This window comes from Chiloscyllium plagiosum, chromosome 40, assembly GCF_004010195.1.
Source record: "Chiloscyllium plagiosum isolate BGI_BamShark_2017 chromosome 40, ASM401019v2, whole genome shotgun sequence".
NCBI lineage: Eukaryota > Metazoa > Chordata > Chondrichthyes > Orectolobiformes > Hemiscylliidae > Chiloscyllium > Chiloscyllium plagiosum.
The window spans coordinates 3878230-3897139 of NC_057749.1; the positions used below are offsets into that span (position 1 = coordinate 3878230).

The window sequence follows — 18910 nt, forward strand, 5'->3', positions numbered from 1 at the left end:
ATGAGGACATGCCGCAACCCAAAGGACTAGCCACACTACCATACGTCAAGAGCATTTCTGAACTGACAGCCAGACTACTGCGACCCCTAGGACTCATAACAGCACACAAGCCAACAGCCACTCTCAGACAACGACTCACCAGGACGAAGGACCCGATACCCAGCATGAGCAAACCAATGTAGTGTACAAAATCCCATGCAAGGACTGCACAAAACACTACATAGGACAAACAGGAAGACAGCTAATGATCCGCATCCATGCACACCAACAACCATGAAACAACATGACCAGCTATCCTTAGTAGCCACACACTCAGATGACAAGCAACATGAGTTTGACTGGGACAACACTACTATTATAGGACAAGCCAAACAGACAGCAGCCAAGGAATTCCTAGAGGCATGGCACTCATCCACAGATTCAATCAATAAGCACATCGGCCTGGACACAATATACCGGCCACTGCAGTGGACAGCTGGAACTAACAACCGGAAGCAGCAGAGACAAACCACTATAAATGCCAGAGGAAACATCACAGAAGCGCTTCACAGGAGGCTCCCAAGCACTGAGGATGTCACCTCTACAGGGGACGAAACGTCTGCAACACAAATTCCCAGCTCGGTGAACAGAACCACAACAACGAGCACCCGAGTTACAAATCTTCTCCCAAACTTTCCTCCTACAATCCCCAAAGATGTGCAGGTCAGGTGAATTGGCCATGCTAAATTGTCCATAGTGTTAGGTGCCTTAGTCAGGGGTACATATAGGGCAGGGGAATGGGTCTGGGTGGGTTACTCTTTGGAGGGTCGGTGTGGACTTGGGCCAAATGTCCTGTTTCCATACTGTAAGGAATCTAATCTAATCTTACTGTGAATCCTCAGGAGCAACGTACACCATCCACCACTGAAGTCCTCACTTTGCACACTATCCTCCTTCTCTTGCCAATCTTTACACAACAACTAGGAACAGGAGTAGGCAATTCAATTCAGCCCCTCAAGCCTGCTGCGCTAATTAATACAATCATGGCTGATCTCAAATTTACAATTATGGAAGTGTTTGACGGCATAAAAATACATTGTTTCCATTTATGATGAAGACCAAAACTGTAAATGTCACAAGGAAATTCAGGACAAACATGTGAGTAATGAAAATGTGGAACCCACTACACCAGAGAATGGTTGAGGTGAATTGTATTTAAGGGAAAGTATGTACTGGAAAAAGGAATAGCAGGGATATGTTGATTGGATTGGGTGAAGTCAGATAGATGTGTAGGGAATGGGGGAGAGAAAGGATTGAAACTCAAAAAGCATCCATGATCCCACTGAATGGCAGGGTGGGCTCAAGGCCTACTCCTGTTCCTGTTTCTGAGTCCTTATGTTCAGAAATGATCAACATTGTGCAATTTTGTTCTCTGGAAATGAATGCGAAGATTTGCTTGCAAATTGTAAGTTGTATTTACAAAGCAATAATCAGCATCTATATCGAGTCTTTACTGCAGTAAAACATTCCAAGCTCCTTTACAGGAATGTCAGTATGCAAAATTCGACTCACGTCAGGAGAGCTTTCAAAACAAAAACTTGATCATAGAGTCATACAGCACGGACTCTTCGGTCCAACTCATCCCCGCTGACCAGACAATCCAATCTGACCCAGTCCCATTTGCCAGCATTTGGCCCATATCCCTCTAAACCCAAACCTGTTAAATGTTATAATTGTACCAGCCTCCACCACCTACTCTGGCAGCTGTTTCACACATGCACTACCCTCTGCGTGAAAACATTACTCCTCAGGTCCTTTCTTAAATCTTTCCGATCTCACTTTAAACCTATGCCCTCCAGTTTTTGACTCCCCCTATCCATTCCCCTCATGATTTTATAAGCCTCTACAAGGTCACCCCTCAGCCTCTGATGCTCCAGGGAGAAAAGTCCGAGTCTATTCAGCCTCTCCCTATAGCTCAAACCTTCCAGTCCCACAACATCCTTGTAAATCTTCTCTGCATTCTCTCAGGTTTAACAACATTTTTCCTATAGCAGGGTGACTGGAATTGTACACAGCATTCTAAATGTGATCTCACTAATATACAGCTGCAACATGACCTCCCAACTCCTATACTCAGTGTTCTGACCAATGAAAGTAAGTGTGCCAAATGCCTTCTTCACCATCGTGTCTACAATGGTCAAGGAGGTATATGTAAGTGAATGCCTTAAAGAGGAGAGATTCATGAAGAGAACTCCAGAACTGAAAGTCTACGTGTTTAAAGACTTGATCATTAGAGGAATGAAACTTGTCAATGTGTAAGAAGCCAGAATCATTGGAGCATAAAGACGTCTTAGAGAGTTGGAGGGCTGGAGGAGGTGGCATGAGAGAGAGAATGATGAGGCCATAAAGGATTCAGAAATGGAGATGAAGCTATTACCAATTGGAAGCCAGTGCAGGTCAGTGAGTACAGGACTGATGGGTGACTGATTTGTTGCACGTTCAGACGTGGGCAGCTGAGTTTTGGGTGCATTCAACTTCATGGAAATTGGAAAGCCAGTTGGTAGAACATTGGAATAGCCTGGCCTAGAGGAACAGCAACAGTCACAACTGTTTGGACACAGTGATATCACGGAGCTGCAGGTAGTGGTGTTGTGCATTTTAGATATCTGAACAATGCTAAACTGACACTAGTTTATTTATCAGAGTTTTAAAATGTCTCTGCAATCATGCTGACCCATCACCTTCTAGTGATCTCTGTGTTGCCTCGTTACTTTGCTCTGAGTCCATATCCAGGCTTAACCAGTCAAGCATGGTGATAAACAAGCATAGATTGGTTACAAGACACTCATAATCAAATCCAGAACTTGAATTGAATTGAATAAGTAGCATAGATAACAACTGAATACCAAGGTCAGGTTAAAGGGTGGGGCCAATATGTGGTTGCAAGCTCTTCTCAAATTAACCATGTCCCAAAGCTTCAGGTGGTGGTCAAGCAGAAACAAATTGATGGCTAAGGCACAGGGACTGAAGCCAACAGCTTTTGGGTTCCTCAGTATTTAGTTGGAGGAGATTTCTACTCATCTGGAGATCGGATAAGCAGCATGAGAAATTGGAGACATCAACATGAGTGACAGTGAGATGGGCTGGTTCTTGTATCCCTACATGTTGAAGCTGTTGTCAGGCACAGAATGTTGTAGCATGTGAATGGACCTACCTTGATCAATGAACAATAATCTGCTGATGGTTCAATGGAGTAATGACCCTGGGCATCGGGGGATATTTCAGACAAATATCTTCAATATTACACTTGAGGTTTTTTACAAAAAGAGCAATAATATTTGTCCCTTTTTGAGTTAATTGATCCTGTGCAAAAATGATACATGATTTGAACTGAGCTGGGGATCCATGCTGTCAGAGGGGCTCTGATAAGAATGAAGCCTGACATTTTAGAACACCCTTGTCAAATGATCCTTGGCATTCGGATCAAGGTAAGGCGCCATAGCAATTTTCAAAGTAGGGATATTTTGCAAAATGATGCAAGTAGCACAGAGCTATCAATTGGCAATTAAAGCCAAAAATTAAGGTAAACCTTCACGACCTTTTAAAAGAAGTTAGTTCCTGATGTATGGACATCTTTGACAAGGCCAGCAGTTGCTCCCGGTCCCTAATTGTGCAGGTTTCCTAATTTGGCTGTACCATTGAACTGCTGCAATGCTGGTGAAGTCACTGGGACAGTACACAATTTGATCCAGAGCGAGGAGTGGAGACACGTGTCACACCATCCCCAGCCTGTAAATTTCTCTCGACACCATGGTACAATATTAATTTGACTGCCTGATTCCTTCTACACAATCCCCACACAAATATTCCTTTAGCCGAGTAGATAATTAGATAATTCTGCCCAATCTAAAATATGTACACAACAGGGAATATACACCTGTGCAACTGAGATTCATAAAAGTAGCACAAATATTATTTTTGCTTGGCTGAAGGAGGAGTAATTGGGTCATTACTGGCCCTTAGGGACTCATTAGTATCTCTCACTTCAGTTGTGCCAACTTTGATCATCTCAAGGGCAGTAATACTACCGTGCTGTCTTGAATAATTATTTTGTTTTTGAGTCAGTGTTTGTTATGAACTCAAGGCATTTGAACAACCTGTGTAGATTTTCGTCAGCACTTCCATCTTATTGAGCTTTCCTACTGATTAATGAGGATCTGAGCTCATGGTAACATTTGCAATGATAGCCTTGCGATAACAGATTGGTAATAATGAAGTTCTACTGAATTCCCCTCTTGTCAGGATTCCAGATTTATCGATCCAAAGTTCTAATTTTGTATTCTCTCCACTTAATGCTCAGTATCAGTTCTCCCCGTTATGGAGTCAACTTACAAAAGCAATTGAGATTCTATCAGGAACGTTGTGTCCAGAGACCCACCAGAATAAATCACCAGCAATGAAAGCTTCAAGCTATTCCTCAGCTTGTGTGATTGGCTATCATTTCTCACCCCTGCCTGCTGCACTCATGAGAAACGGGTCTTTCACAATTCCATTAGAATTCTTTTGACTCTCTGTCACAAATTGGATCTGTTGTGCTGTTGCTTCTGTTCATAAATAAGCAGGTGCAGGAAGCAAAAAGGTAAAGTCCACTGTCTCTCGTTAGAGAGAGGTAACTGGTGGTAGTTTAACCTGAGGATCACCCCATCTCAGACGAGGGACAAGATTGAGAATGTGGGACCTTTGTGTTGATCTCATCCAGTGTGGGAATTGAACCTGTTCTGTTAGTATCACAAACCAGCTGTCCAGACCACTGAACTAACTGATCCACTTGTATATCTATATGGAAAAGGATCTTGGCTGGGGCTCTGATTAGAATCTCGCTTTAATACATGGGAGGTCACTTACATTGAAGGCTCAAGTAGGTGCACTGTTGAAACTCATGTGAGGAAATGTGATATGCAATGAGGAAACTGTATATATTTATATGTTGTATGTATTCAAAACTGATAGTTACCAATTTTTATCATTTTAATGAAACAATGTTGTACAGAACATGGAGAGCATCAAATACAGATCTATCAATTTACTTGTTTATCTTTGAATCTCAAGCTGTTTTAAAACAGAATTATTGTAACATCTAACTCAATGTTAATTTCGTTCTTTCGACATCCCTGTATGCCCTTGAACTAAATGGCTTGCTTGGCCATTTCAAGAGGTCAATTCCAATGGGTCTGGAGTCACATGCAGGTGGGAGCAGGTAAGGATGGCAGATTTTCTTCCCCAGAGGGCAATATTGTAGATACTTTTCACAACATTAGGTGACAGTTGTCATGGTCACAATCACGAATGTCTTGCTTTATATAGATTAGATTCCCTACAGTGTGGAAACAGGCCCTTCGGCCCAACCAGTCCACACTGACTCTCCAAAGAATAACCCACCCAAACCCATTTCCCTCTGACTAATGCACCTATCACTACAGGCAATTTAGCATGGCCAATTCACCTGACCTGCACATCTTAGGACTGTGGGGAGGAAACTGGAACACCTGGAGGAAACCCACGCAAACACAGGGAGACTGTGCAAACTCCACACAACACTCGCCCCAGGCTGGAATCGAACCTGGGACCCTGGTGTGGTTAGGCAGCAGTGCTAACCACTGAGTCATCGTGCCGCTCTGAAAATTGAATTTAGATTCCCTACAGTATGGAAACAGGCCCTTTGGCCCAACAAGTTCACACCGACCCTCCGAAGACTAACCCATCAAGACCCATTTCCCTCTGACTAATGCACCTAACACTCTGGGCAATTTAGCACGACCAATTCACCTGACTTGCACATCTTTGGATTGTGGGAGGAAACCCACACAGACACTGGGAGAATCTGCAGACTCCACACAAGACCCTGGCACTATGAGGCATATCCAGATTTATTGCCTGAACTCATTCCATTAGCTGCTATGGTAGGATTTGAACCCATGGCCACAGTGCAATAGCTTGAATCCTTTGTTATTATCACATGTACTGAAATACAGTGGAAAGTATTGTTTGCGGGCTATCCAGACAAATTATATCATATATAAGTACATCAGGGTAATAGAACAGAATATCGAATGCACTGTTACAGCTACAGAGAAGGTGCAGAGAAAAATCAACTTTAAAAAATGAAAGGTTTGTTAAAGTCTGATAACAGTGGGGAAGAAGCTCTTCCTAAATCTGTTTTTAAACTTTTATATCTTCTGCCTGACTGAAGAGGGTATAACTGGGATGGGAGGGGCCTTTGATTATACGGGACAAATTGAGAGTATGTGGCATTGAGATAAAGAATAGTCCATGAATGGCAGACCAGGCTTGAAGAGCCAAATGACCTACTCCTTGTTTCCAAGTTAACTAGCCCAGTGACATAACCACTGCACCACCATCTTTTGTTCAAGGTTGTACTTTCCTCATCCATTTCTTCTCCAGTGTTTATTTTTCATAGATATGTTTTCTCAAGCTTTTGCTCTTTTGTTTCCAGAACTATGTCTGTCAGCAGTGGGCTTCCTTATGAGTAGTCTGCCATCCAAGATGTTTGGGATAAGGGAGCCATTTTCCAAGGATGCCAGGCCATGAGTAAAACTGAGTGCTGGTACAAATTAGCATCTTTGGAGACTTCCCATCTCAAAGCTTGCAGATGCGACAGCACCATCAGGACCAGGTCAAATGTAAACATCCAAGCCATCATCTGGCCTACTGTCAATATTATCACACAAAGGAAAGAGTTCAGGTTAACTCTGCCATATGCATTCCTTGAACATTGACATTCTAATATTTGCAATTTTAATTCAACTGTATATTTCCAACATGCATAACCATCCTGTCAAATTGGGCACCAGGTGTAAAGGCTTTCTTGGGAGTATAAATGGTGTGCAGGGCACAGTAACAAAGATAGAATTAAGCTAGTACTCTATCCAAGCAATAGTGACTCGAAGTGAAGCTAATGTTGCATTTTAGTCTCTTTAAGTTCTTCATTTCTAAGTCTTTGCACATTCCTTTATGTTCCAGTTAAAGTCCAGACGTTAATCGTCACCAAAACAACTATTCACCAAAGTGGGCTGAGTTGCAATAATTGTGTTGCATTCTCTCTGTGCTTCTGTGAGGCTTAACTAATTCAAAGGCTGTGCTAATGTTAAACTAGCCATATACTGGGCAATAATTTTCTCTCTCACACTTCAAATTGGGAAGAAAGATCAATGGAGCCTGCAGTATTATCCTCCTTTTAAATGAAACAATTGTTGGTATCTTGACTACCATCTAACCTGATGGGCTGAATGGTCTGCTTCTGCACCTACAACGTAATATATGCCCTGCACTTCAGCTCTTGGCGGGGATGATCCACAAGATTAGGAAAGCCCAGGTCAAATTGGGCTGGGGATTATAGGCATGTGTGCCAGAGGGGCTTTAGAAATTCCTTTCCATGCCTCTTACATGATGGAATGACTTTGACCTTGATAGTTGTATGCATTATCTACTGTTTTGAAGATTCATAACGCATCATCATTATTATTGTAGCTATTATTACTTGAGAACGTGGTTTCTAACATGGAGGAAAGATGTTTAGTTTTTCAGTTTTGTGAAGATCTAACTTTTTTTTTAAATAAAGTTTGAAGTAATTACACACATAAGACTGTAAATTGCCTCCCTTTCATTGGATGGGAAGCATTTTCATTTTGTTCCCAGTTCAGATGAAAGGTCACGACCTATCACCTTCACTCCCTCCCTCCACAATGTATGTGTAACCCAAGTTAAGGAATGAATGGGCTAAGTTAATGGTTTGTTGTAAGAGTCTCTCAAGAATTTGCAAGGGTTGTCTGATTGGAAACAGATTGCAGCCATGCCAGCTGAGTAGTGGCCTAGTGGTATCATCCTTACACTATTAATCCAGTGACCTAGGTAGCGTCCTGGGGACTGGGGTTTGAATTCCACCATTGTAGATTGGAATCCGATTGTCAGGAAAAAATTATCTGGTTCACTAATGTCCTTTAGGGAAGGAAACTGCCAACCTTACCTAGTCTGGCTGACATGTGACTCCAGACCCACAACAATATGGTTGACTCTTGACTGCCCGCTGGGCAATTAGGGATGGGCAATAAATACTGGCCTAGCCAGTGGTGGCCTCATCCCATGAATTATTTTTATTTTAAAAAGAGCAAGAAGCTTTAATATGGGGATGGGTTGACTCCTCACTGAGGTTTGTGCATCCATAAAGGTATTGCTGGGATAGATTAGATTAGATTGGAAAAGCCCTTCGGCCCAACAAGTCCACACCGACCCACCGAAGCGCAACCCACCCAGACCCATTCCCCTACATTTACCCATTCACCTAACACTACGGACAATTTAGCACGACCAATTCACCTAACCTGCACATTTTTGGATTGTGGGAGGAAACTGGAGCACCCAGAGGAAACCCAAGCAGACACAAGGAGAATGTGCAAACTCCACACAGACCGTCGCCCGAGGCTGGGATCAAACCCTGATCCCTGGCGCTGTGAGGCAGCAGTGCTAACCACTGAGCCACCATGCCACCCATGTTTAGTGAGTAACTTGCACGGGAAAGAGAAATAAAAATAAAATCTATGCTGTATGAAGCCAGGATTCACTAGGGGATTGAACTTATTAGTTGGGATCTTAATACTGTATCCCTGCTAGAGTTTGTTTCCCAGTCAAAGTTCAAGAGAGGATAATTCAGTAAATATTTCACTAACAGTAACTTTTGCAATCTGCCATACAGGAATGCTTGCTAAAGTGATTCTTGTGTATGTTGTTAACTGAGAGGTTTAAAAGACCATAAGATATAGGAGCAGATTTCGGGCATTTAGCCCATTGAGTCAGCTCTACCATTTGATCGTGGCTGATATGTTTCTCAACCGCATTCTCCTGCCTTCTCCCTGGAAGTTTTAATCCCTTTACTAATCAAGAACCTATCTATCTTTCTCTTAAATGCACTTATTTCCTTGGCCGTCAAAGCAGTCTGCAGCAATGAGTTTTGGAGAATATCTGCTCTCATTGCTGAAGAAATTCCTCATCTCAGTTCTGAAGGCTGAAGTTTACTCTGAGGCTGTGCCCTTGAGTCTTGCTCTTATCGACTAGTGGAAACATCTCCTCCAATTCTATTCGATCCAGATCTCTTACTACTCTCTAAGTTTCAATCAAGTGCCCCCTCATCCTTCTAAACTCTAGAAGGACTCCAGAGTCCTCAACTGCTCCTTGCATGTCAGGCCCTTCATCCTGGGATCATTCTTCGGAACATCCTGCGGACAACCTCCAAGGCCAGCACGCACTTCCTTAAAGGCGGGACCCAAAATTGCTCACATTATTCCAAATGCGGTCTGACCAGAGCCTAGTACAGCCTTACAGGCACGTCTCTACTGCCTTGAAGTACCTGTACCAGTGAAGTCTGTTCAGCTGACTTGACATATTATTGTTGAGTGATCGCCAGATGTTATGTTAGATTTGCCTTGCATCTGTTGGGCATGGGAATGAGACCATGCAAACTCATTTCATTTCGAACTCCGAGCAGCTGTTTGTAAAGGGAGCTTGGCTGAGATACCATCTGTCTCTACTGGATTCAAACCAAAGTCCTCTCATTATTGAGCACAGCAAGGAACAAAGAAATGACAGTCGCAAGAACAAGCGTGGACCCGGAGCCAAAATTTCAAGCCTGCCCTAGTGTTGGAAGATGGGTGAAAGTGGAGTCAAACATCATCCTTCAAAATATCATTGCTTTGAAGCATGGCTTTGCATCAGCATTACAGCAAACGACCTGACCCACAGTGTTGCCATGAACATTGTGAAAGGATAATATTGGTGGTGCAACAGTAATAATAACATAGTGGCTCAGTGGCTAGCACTGCTGCCTCACAGCACAGGGACCTTTGTTCAATTCCTGCCTTGGGCGTTTGTCTGTGTGGCATTTACACATTCTCCCCGTGTCTGAGTGGGTTTCCTTTCGGTGCTCTGTTACCTTCCACAGTCCAAAGATGTGCAGATTAGGTGAATTGGCCATGGTAAATTGTCCATAATGTCAGGTGAAAGTGTAGGGTGGGTTGCTCTTAGGAGGTTTGGTGTGGACTTGTTGGCTGAAGGGCCTGTTTCCATACTGTCGGGATTCTAATCTGTCACTTTCAGATTATTTTGTCCCAGTTTCGTTCTTTGAAGAGAGGTCATGGGGCAGAGGGAACGAGCTGTCTCGAAGAAAGTAAACAATTTGTGAGGCCTTGGGGTTTTTTGAAAGTTGGAGTAGCCGGCTCTCGCAGGCCAGGCTTTCTAGTTTATTTTATTGTTTTTAGGTTTAGTCTTGAGCAGACCCCCTTTGGGGGTCTCAAAAGAGTCGGAAGCTTCAGTGACTATCTCCTTGCTGCTACTTTCTTTGAATTTTATCTCGATATTTCTTTTCCTCTGGGTTTAGAGAACTGCATGTGAGAATCTGTGGCTGAATTTCCCAGAAGATGTGTTCATGAGATGTTACTATATTGGATTATTAATTAGTTCTAAGTACTCTATCTATTGTTGTGTTAAGTTTTCCAATAGTTAAGTTATTCTAAATTCCTCTTTGTTTGAATTTTAACTATCGTGTTTAAATAATTTTTTTTATGTCGAGTAGTTTGACCAGTCACATCTCTCTGAAACATTCAAATTCATATTTACCTTCCTACTAAGAAAAAAATAGGGTCTAGGCTACCTTCTTAAACTATTTTGAGGGGGTCTGGTCTGGTCCATAACAGGTAGCTTAAACTTTCTGTTTACAGAGAATGTTCAGTATTGTTCCAGAGAAGTTTGAGGATAAGGCTTTGACCACAACGTCTCTTCTTTGGAACTGAAACTGTTGGTAATTCAGTAGGTGTTGTTCTATCAATAGCGTACACCCTTCTCTTCCTCAAAGTACTAGTCATTATTCAGTAGTAGCTGTGGTTGGATATAACATTTGAACCTTGTACAATCCCTGCTCCCCAAAGCTTTCCTGGATTTTCGTTGTACCAGACCTTACAAATTCAAAAATCTTTATGAATGCGCCAATTTTCAAACATCTTCGATCTGTCTCCAATGTTTTTTAAATGCTGTATGCCAAAAGCTCATTGGAGCAATGTGCAAGATCACCAGATCCTTGAGGAGCTCCTCTAGAGGCGGCACGATGGCTCAGTGGTTAGCACTATTGCCTCACAGCGCCAGGGACCCTAATTTGATTCCACCTTCAGTTAACTGTCAATGTGGAATTTGCACATTCTTCTCGTGTCTGTATGGGTTTCTTTTCCTCCCACAGTCCAACGATGTGCAGGTTAGGTGGATTGGCCAGGATAAGTTGCCTACAGTTTCTAGGGATGTGCAGGTTGGGAGGATTAGCTATGGGAAATACAAAGGTGGGTGGGATGTACTTTGGAGGGTTGATGTACACTCGATGGGCCAAATGGCCAGCTTCCACAGTGTTGGGATTCTAAGACAGTCCCAGTAGGAGATGGGAAGAGGTGCAGAAATCACATGTCCCAGTGCTACAATTGGCCCAGGCTTGTGACCCCTGACATAAGGACTTTGGCGCACACTGGGCTGCACCTGACTGCACACTGGTGAAGCCTGGACAACAATGACTTGGCTATGATGAGAGGAAAACACTGTTAATCAAACCTCACTACACTACCAGTCACACCATTAGTAGAGATGTGTCAACTTAATGACAAATGGCCAAATGCTTCTCTGTGCCAACAATAGATGTCTACAAAGCCTTATTTAATGCAATAAAATAATATGTTTATTGTCAACAAATGTATTCTGAAAGCAAGTGGCAAACTTTGGTTAATACCTGAACAAAATCACTAATTAAGCTGTCCTGGAATGTGCTAACTCCATTAGCACACACTCTTTGCTAAGCCAATGGTGTTCATGTTGGCTTGGCCATATATATTGAATGAATGTTGGCTGAATACCAAAGACCTTCTGTATAGTGAGCCAGCATAACGTCCAGGGCATCTATGCCTTTGCTCTAAGGACATTTCCAGCTAAGAGGTAAAGATGGCTGAAAGACCAATGCAAGGCTATTGATGGCTATGACGACTGCTGGAGTTTGGAGCAGAGGGCTTTGGAAGATTCAGGAAGAAAGGAATCGTTTAGCTGGCTAACACAACCCAGAGAAAACTGAGGCCAGCGAATCACAGACAAACTCAGCCCGCTCTCTTACTCTGAGGGTCCTTACAGACATGTTGCCTGAGGAAGGAGAAGCGTTGTTGTGCTTTCTTGACCATCACATCTATGTGGGGCATCCAAGACAGGTTGTCAGTTATCAACACTTCTAGGAACATGACACTCTCGAACCTCTCAACCTCAGCTCTGTTGATGTAGTTAGGGCGTATTCTCCACCTTTCTTCCTGAAGTCAATGATCAGCTCTTTTGTTTGGTTGAGAGGGAGGTTGTTATCATTGAACCACGACACCAAGGCCTCTATCTCCTTTCTGTATTCTAACTTATCATTGTTTGGTACCTGTCCTACCATGGTGATATTGTCAGCTCCTGAGCTGTACCACAGCTGCTGGATGCAGAGTTTGCACCACTATGCAAACCATTGCCTTACAAGAAAGAAAGGCTGTCACAATCTTTATACCTTTCATGAACAACCTTTTATCAAACATCAAAATTAAAATTAATCATTGATTGAGCATCGACTGTCATTGCCAGAAAGAGAGTTCCAAGTTTCTACGAACCCTGTTGTGTATGATGATTTCCTAATCTCATTACGGAAATCTATTCCATATATTCTTCTACCTGACCCCAGGGTCTACAATGGTGTGACTCTCAAAATCTGGCAAGAATGCTGGGAAAAGTTGACTGGAAGTGTGTGGTTGTGGCAGCAACCCTTGTGGAAACATCTGGAAAGTTCTCTGGACCTGCATTCCCAAAATACAAATAGGCTAGATGGTGAGAAACTTAATAGCTGGAGAATTTTGATCAAATCATCTCTTAACCTTTTATGTTCTGTGGAGTAAACATCATAGGGACTTGGCCAGCATTGTAAACATCAAAGCCTTTTAACACTTTTATTTTATTCATTGATGAGATGTGGCCATTATTGGCTGGACCAGCATTTAATGCCCATCCCTTGAGCTGCCGACTTGAACAACAGCAGTCCTTCAGGAGTAGGGATGACCACATTCTATTAGAGAGGGAGTTTCAAGATTTTTAAACCGTAACATCAAAGTCATAGTGATGTAATTCCAAGTCAGGATGGTGTGTGCTGAAAGGGGAACTTGTTGAAGGGTGTAATTGTTTTTTCCTTCCTGTAAAGAAACATGTATTTCAAACAAAAGGAGTTCCCTCAAACTTTACATCCTCCTTAAGAAATGTTGAGATGTCTCATGACACCAGGTTATAATCCAACAGGTTTATTTGAAATTGCAAGCTTTCCTAGTGCTGCTCCCATCTTCACCTGATGAAGGGGCAGCGCTCCGAAACTTGTGATTTCAAATAAACCTGTTGGACTATAACCCGGTGTTGTGTGACTTCTGACTTTGTCTACCCCAGTCCAACACCGGCACCTGCACACCAATAAACATTTAGATGGGCACTCGCAAAGTCAAGACATACAAGGCTATGGGTCATGTGCTGAAAAATGGGATTTGAATAGTTAGCTTGTTGTTCTCTGACCAGTAGAAAGTGAGCTGATGACGAGCTAATACTCAAAATGTCGATTCTTCTGCTCCTCGGATGCTGCCTGACTGGCTGTGCTTTTCCAACAACACACTTCTTCTCTGACCAGTGCAGACTCAATGGGCTGAAGAGCCTTTTTAGTGCTGTAGACGTCTATGCCATCTTTCTAAAAGAGAAGTTTTTCCATTCCTTTAAATGTGGTGATAGATGAGTAAATGTTGAAACCATTGGAACAATGATGAATGGGCTTGACACTTCATTTTGGCTACTCAGCGAAAAAGTCCACAAAGCAAATCCAGTTACAATAGAGGGCACTTCAACCTGCAAAGGTGATTGTTTTAACAAAAAGAAAAATGTATTCACGATGCCTTTGTTAAGTAGCTGTTGGCACAGTTTTGTTCAGGCTGCACAACGTGGCAGTCCAAATTATAACTGCACACTGAGAGAAGGTGAATATCTCAATTTTACAGCATTTCCCTTGGCACGCATCCTTTATACCGGGAAGTGAATAAAGCTCTGATTTTAAATAACAATTTATTAAGAACCAATTTCTGCAGAGCTGCGGGGTGCAGATTAAGCAGAGAAATAGTTTTTAATACAATTCACGAGTTGGGTTGTAATTGTTGAATGTTATCTAACCCAATTTCATTTTTAAACATGCACTCGTCAATTTCGCACAACTTTCCACACTGGGGCTCTTGGCAAGCTAGAGTGAGGTTAAAGATTATGAATTAATTCGATCTTTTTAAAGCTATTTTTTGGATTTCAGAGATAAATTCCTCTCTTGATGTGTGTAATGAAGGAACTGGACCTAAATTTGTCACACTGTAGTTACACATTATCCCCAGTGCTGGAGCTGCAGCTTTATAAATGTGCGCATTGGAACTTACAATTTGAAAAAAAAATGTTGACTTGGAGTGAGTGCAGATTCAAGATTTTTAATATGCCTGTTGTACATTTAGCTAGAGACCCGGGTTTGGTTCCAGCCTTGGATAACTGACTGTGGAGTTTGCACATTCTCCCCAAGGGCTCCGGTTTCCTCCCACAGTTCAAAGATGAGCAGGTTAGGTGGATTGGCCATGATAAATTGTCCAGAGATGTACAGGTTAGGTGGGAAACACAGGGTTGCAGGGATAGGTTGGGTCTGGTTGGGATGCTCTTCAGAGGGTCGGTGTGGACTCAATGGGCCAAATGGCCTGCTTCCGCACTGTAGGCATTCTATGATTCTCTTCTACGATTCTATAGTTCAATGGGTCGCACTTGAGGGAAGTCAGGAGATTGTGCTGTTTGAAGTAAAGAGTTGAACACTCAAAGCAGCTGACAGATGCAGTGCTGATGAAATACTGCAGTGTCAGGGGTACTGACTTTCATGTAGGTGAGGTATTAAACCATTATCTGCCTTTTATAAAATAGCATGCAATGCTGTTGTGAGGTTCTGCACTTTGTCAGGAAGAATAGAAGAACTGAATACTATTTAGAGTGCTTTGGACATCCTCATGCATAAATCACAAAAAGCTAACAATCAAGGATAAAGCAAGGGTATTGTAGGCTTTTATATAAAAGGGATTGGAGTATAAAATAGAGAAGTATTGCTAAAATGTGTGAGCGGCACGGTGGCACAGTGGTTAGCACTGCTGCCTCACAGCGCCGGAGACCCGGGTTCAATTCCCGCCTCAGGCGACTGACTGTGTGGAGTTTGCACGTTCTCCCCGTGTCTGCGTGGGTTTCCTCCGGGTGCTCCGGTTTCCTCCCACAGTCCAAAGATATGCAGGTCAGGTGAATTGGCCATGCTAAATTTCCCGTAGTGTTAGGTAAGAGGTAAATGTAGGGGTATGGGTGGGTTGCGCTTCGGCGGGTCGGTGTGGACTTGTTGGGCCGAAGGGCCTGTTTCCACACTGTAATGTAATCTAATCTAATCTAAAAAAAACTACGTAAGACACTCATTAGACCATGCCTAGAACACCGCAAACAGATTTGATCCCGTTATCTAAGGAAAGACATACTGACCTTGAAGGCAGTCCAGAGAAGGTTCACAAAGTTGGTCATGGTGTAGGGGAAATATGAGGAGATGTTGACTAGGTTGGCTGTACTCATTGGAGTTCAGAGGAATGAAAAGTGACCTTATTGAGGCATACAAAATTATTGGGGAATGATTGGATAGATACAGAAAGGTTCTTTCCCTTGAAGGAAAATCTAGGACCTAATAATATCAGAGTCAGGGGTTGCTCATTTAAGAGAGAGATGGTAAAGAATTTCTCCTGTCAGAGGGTAGTAAATCGATGGAATTCTGAACTACAGAGAGTTATGGAGGCTGGATTGCTAAGGACATTCAAGGCCGAGAGAGACAGATTTTTAATCAGTAAAGGAATTGAGAGTTCTGGAGGACAGGCAGGAAAGTGGAGTTGAGGATTATCAAAGCAGAGCAGACTCGATGGGCTGAATGGCCTACTTATGCTCCTATAGTCTCCATCTGACGGCCTAACAGTGGAGTACTTCAAAGAACAACATTGCCTTAACTGAAATTATCTCTTAACCATCATCGCTGACACAAATTATCACATTACTGTTTGGTGAATCTTGCTGTTTGTATAACTGCTGCTGAGTTCCCAAATGCATCATTAAGTAGAGTTATCATAGAGTTATACAGCACAGAAACAGACCCTTCGGTCCGACCAGTCCATGCCGAATATAATCCCAAACTAAACTAGTCCCACCTCCCTGCTCCTGCCCATAGCCCTCCAAACATTTCTTATTCCTGTACTTATCCAAGAGATACATCATAGACTATAAGGTACTTTGATTGTCTTGAGGTCATGAATGATGCTATATAAATGCGAATATCTAAAAACTATTCCCACATAATCATATGCGTTCTCTATTTTGACTTATTACTGTTTTGGCATCGCGTAATAACATTCCTACAGCATGCCTCTGGGTAGCATTGGCTAAACTTGCTTGGATGAATGTCCTGATGATGATATATTTTTAAAATGGAAGCAATCTAAAAATTGGTCTTGACATTTTCTCAAGATGGGGCTGTGAGTATTTCCCTTTTGCACCTTGTTCCAATGTGGGATTGTCCTTGGGAAGAAAGACTGATGATACACCATCATGGGAATTGGGCCTGGAACAGGAGGTACATCAGATAATGGGGCCTAGCAATCTAGGGGTTAATTGTGCTTGGGTTTTGGGGGAACGGGGTGCAGGCACCAAATAAGGGGCAGCAATTGATGTGATGGTCACCCAGACTGTTAGAGGGTTTGTTTCTGAGATTGTGTCTTCTACAAAATAGCAAAGAGAGAGAGCCAGAATATTTAAGGAATGCTATATCTGTCTCTGTCCCTGTTAGGGACTGCATTGTCCTTATAGTTTGTGTGGATGGCTAACTCACGTTTATTCTGTGCCAGAGAGCATCGAACACTTGTTTTGAGATTTTCTGACATGGTTGGTTAGCTTAGTTGGCTGGACAGCTGGTTCGCAATGAGTGACACCAACAGAATGGGTTCAGTTTGCTGCCTGGTTGAGGTTACTATGAGGGACTTTCCTCAACCTCTCCCCAAGTCTAAGGCATAGCAACTCTCAGGTTAAACCGCCACCAGTCATCTCTCTCTCTCTCTCAAATATACAGGTCTGGTAAGACTATGGTGACTTGTACCAAACTATTCCACCTTCTAAAGAGTATGGTCAGGCTGCTTTTCTCCCTCCTTAAAAAGGTATAAACATTCATAAGGTAAAAGACAAATTATCCAAATTTCTTTTGTCTATTTTGTTCCTTATTCTTCACGTTTGTTTCTGGAGCAATATACAGCAGCATATTGCTCCAGGAATTGATTCTATGATATTGGTTGTCTTCCATTCCTCACGTACAAATCTGGACAATGAGTTTCAGACATCTGCTCAACCTAGTGGGTGTGCCATTAAGCTTCATCTTGACATTGTCAATTATTCATCTGTGGAAACTTGGCAGCACCAACCCTCTCTGTCATCCAGCCTTACTGTGACTACCTCAGTTCACTCCTTGCCAAGGTTAGATACAACACAAACTGAAGGTTTAACCTTGTATCCTTTCTTGTCTGGAAAGCTCCATATCTCACTGAACGAAGGGTCAACCAGGAGGCATTCAACATTAATATTTCATGATTTACAGGCAAGTGTTTGACTATCAATTTGAGCTGCACCATTAATCATGTTGAATTTGTAATGACTACTGAACAAATACTTAGATTACATTCTGTATACTGTATGAGCTGATTTCATTCATGATGTGGTGGTTACCCAGACTGTTAGAGGGTTTGTTTCTGAGATTGCATCGTCTACCAAATAGCAAAGAGAGAGAGCCAGAATATTTAAGGAATGCTTTGTCTAGTGATGCTTGTAAGAAAGAGAGGGATCAATAAAGATCTGGAATGGAAAGACATAGCAATATGTACACACTGTTAGAAATTTTACAACCATCACAATGAGTTACACTGCTGATTTAGTTGTGGGGACAGTTTTGTGTGACATAGCTAGATTTTTGAGAAAATGGAATGAAGTTACTGAAATTAACTTCAGTTAATTAATTAAAATTAATGAAAAGTGAATTAGAAGCTTCTCCCATAAAACATTCACACTTGATCCCGCCCCAACTGCAGAAATAAAAGTTTAGTTTGGGTTCATTCTACGCAAGCTGGTCAGATATTCGACTGAATAATTGGACCTAGAATGGGGTAATGTCTCTCAAACTGTTGAAAAATGCCTTATTTTTGCTTTTGCATGGAATATTTAGAAGGTGTAAACATTTAAAATGATCATTCCAGACCCATTTAGTTCTGGGGACTTGGATTCATTGTTGATGAAAGTCAAATTCAATTAATAAATGGGGTATTAAAGTTGTGACTGCAAATCTTTTATCAATTGTTGTTAAAAAAAATCATCTGTTTACTGAGGCCCTTTAGGGAAGGATGATATGTCTTTCAGGGAATGATTCTAGTTTTACAGCAATATCATTGATTTTTAAATGCTGTCTGAAATTGCCTTGCGAGCTATTCATAGGAAAATCGCTGAGGTATATCCTCTCCTTAAAGAGCAGGATATATCTAATCTGGCCTATCAATCCACTCATGATTATCAGGCTGAAGTAAAGGGTAGTCAGCTGTGTTATCAAGTGACACTTGCTCAGCAATAACTATCTCACTCACATGGAGTTTGATTTCTGCCAGGGTCAGTCATCACCCAACCTCATTACAGACTTGGTCCAAACATGGACGAGAAAGCTGAA

The 18910-nt window shown here is 42.2% G+C and overlaps 1 protein-coding gene across 2 annotated transcripts in view; it reads left to right on the plus strand.

Moving 5' to 3' along the window:
* LOC122542465 (CD276 antigen-like) overlaps positions 1–18910 on the plus strand; it is a 267892-nt gene that overhangs the window by 230343 nt on the left and 18639 nt on the right. The window contains exon 7 of one of the 2 annotated variants that reach the window (XM_043680190.1): positions 6494–6893. The exons of the other annotated variant lie outside the window; for it this stretch is intronic. Coding sequence (XP_043536125.1) covers positions 6494–6588 — 95 coding nt within the window. The 3' untranslated portion in view covers positions 6589–6893. Of the gene's footprint in view, positions 1–6493; positions 6894–18910 lie in introns of those variants that run through there. 2 annotated transcript variants of the gene reach the window in all.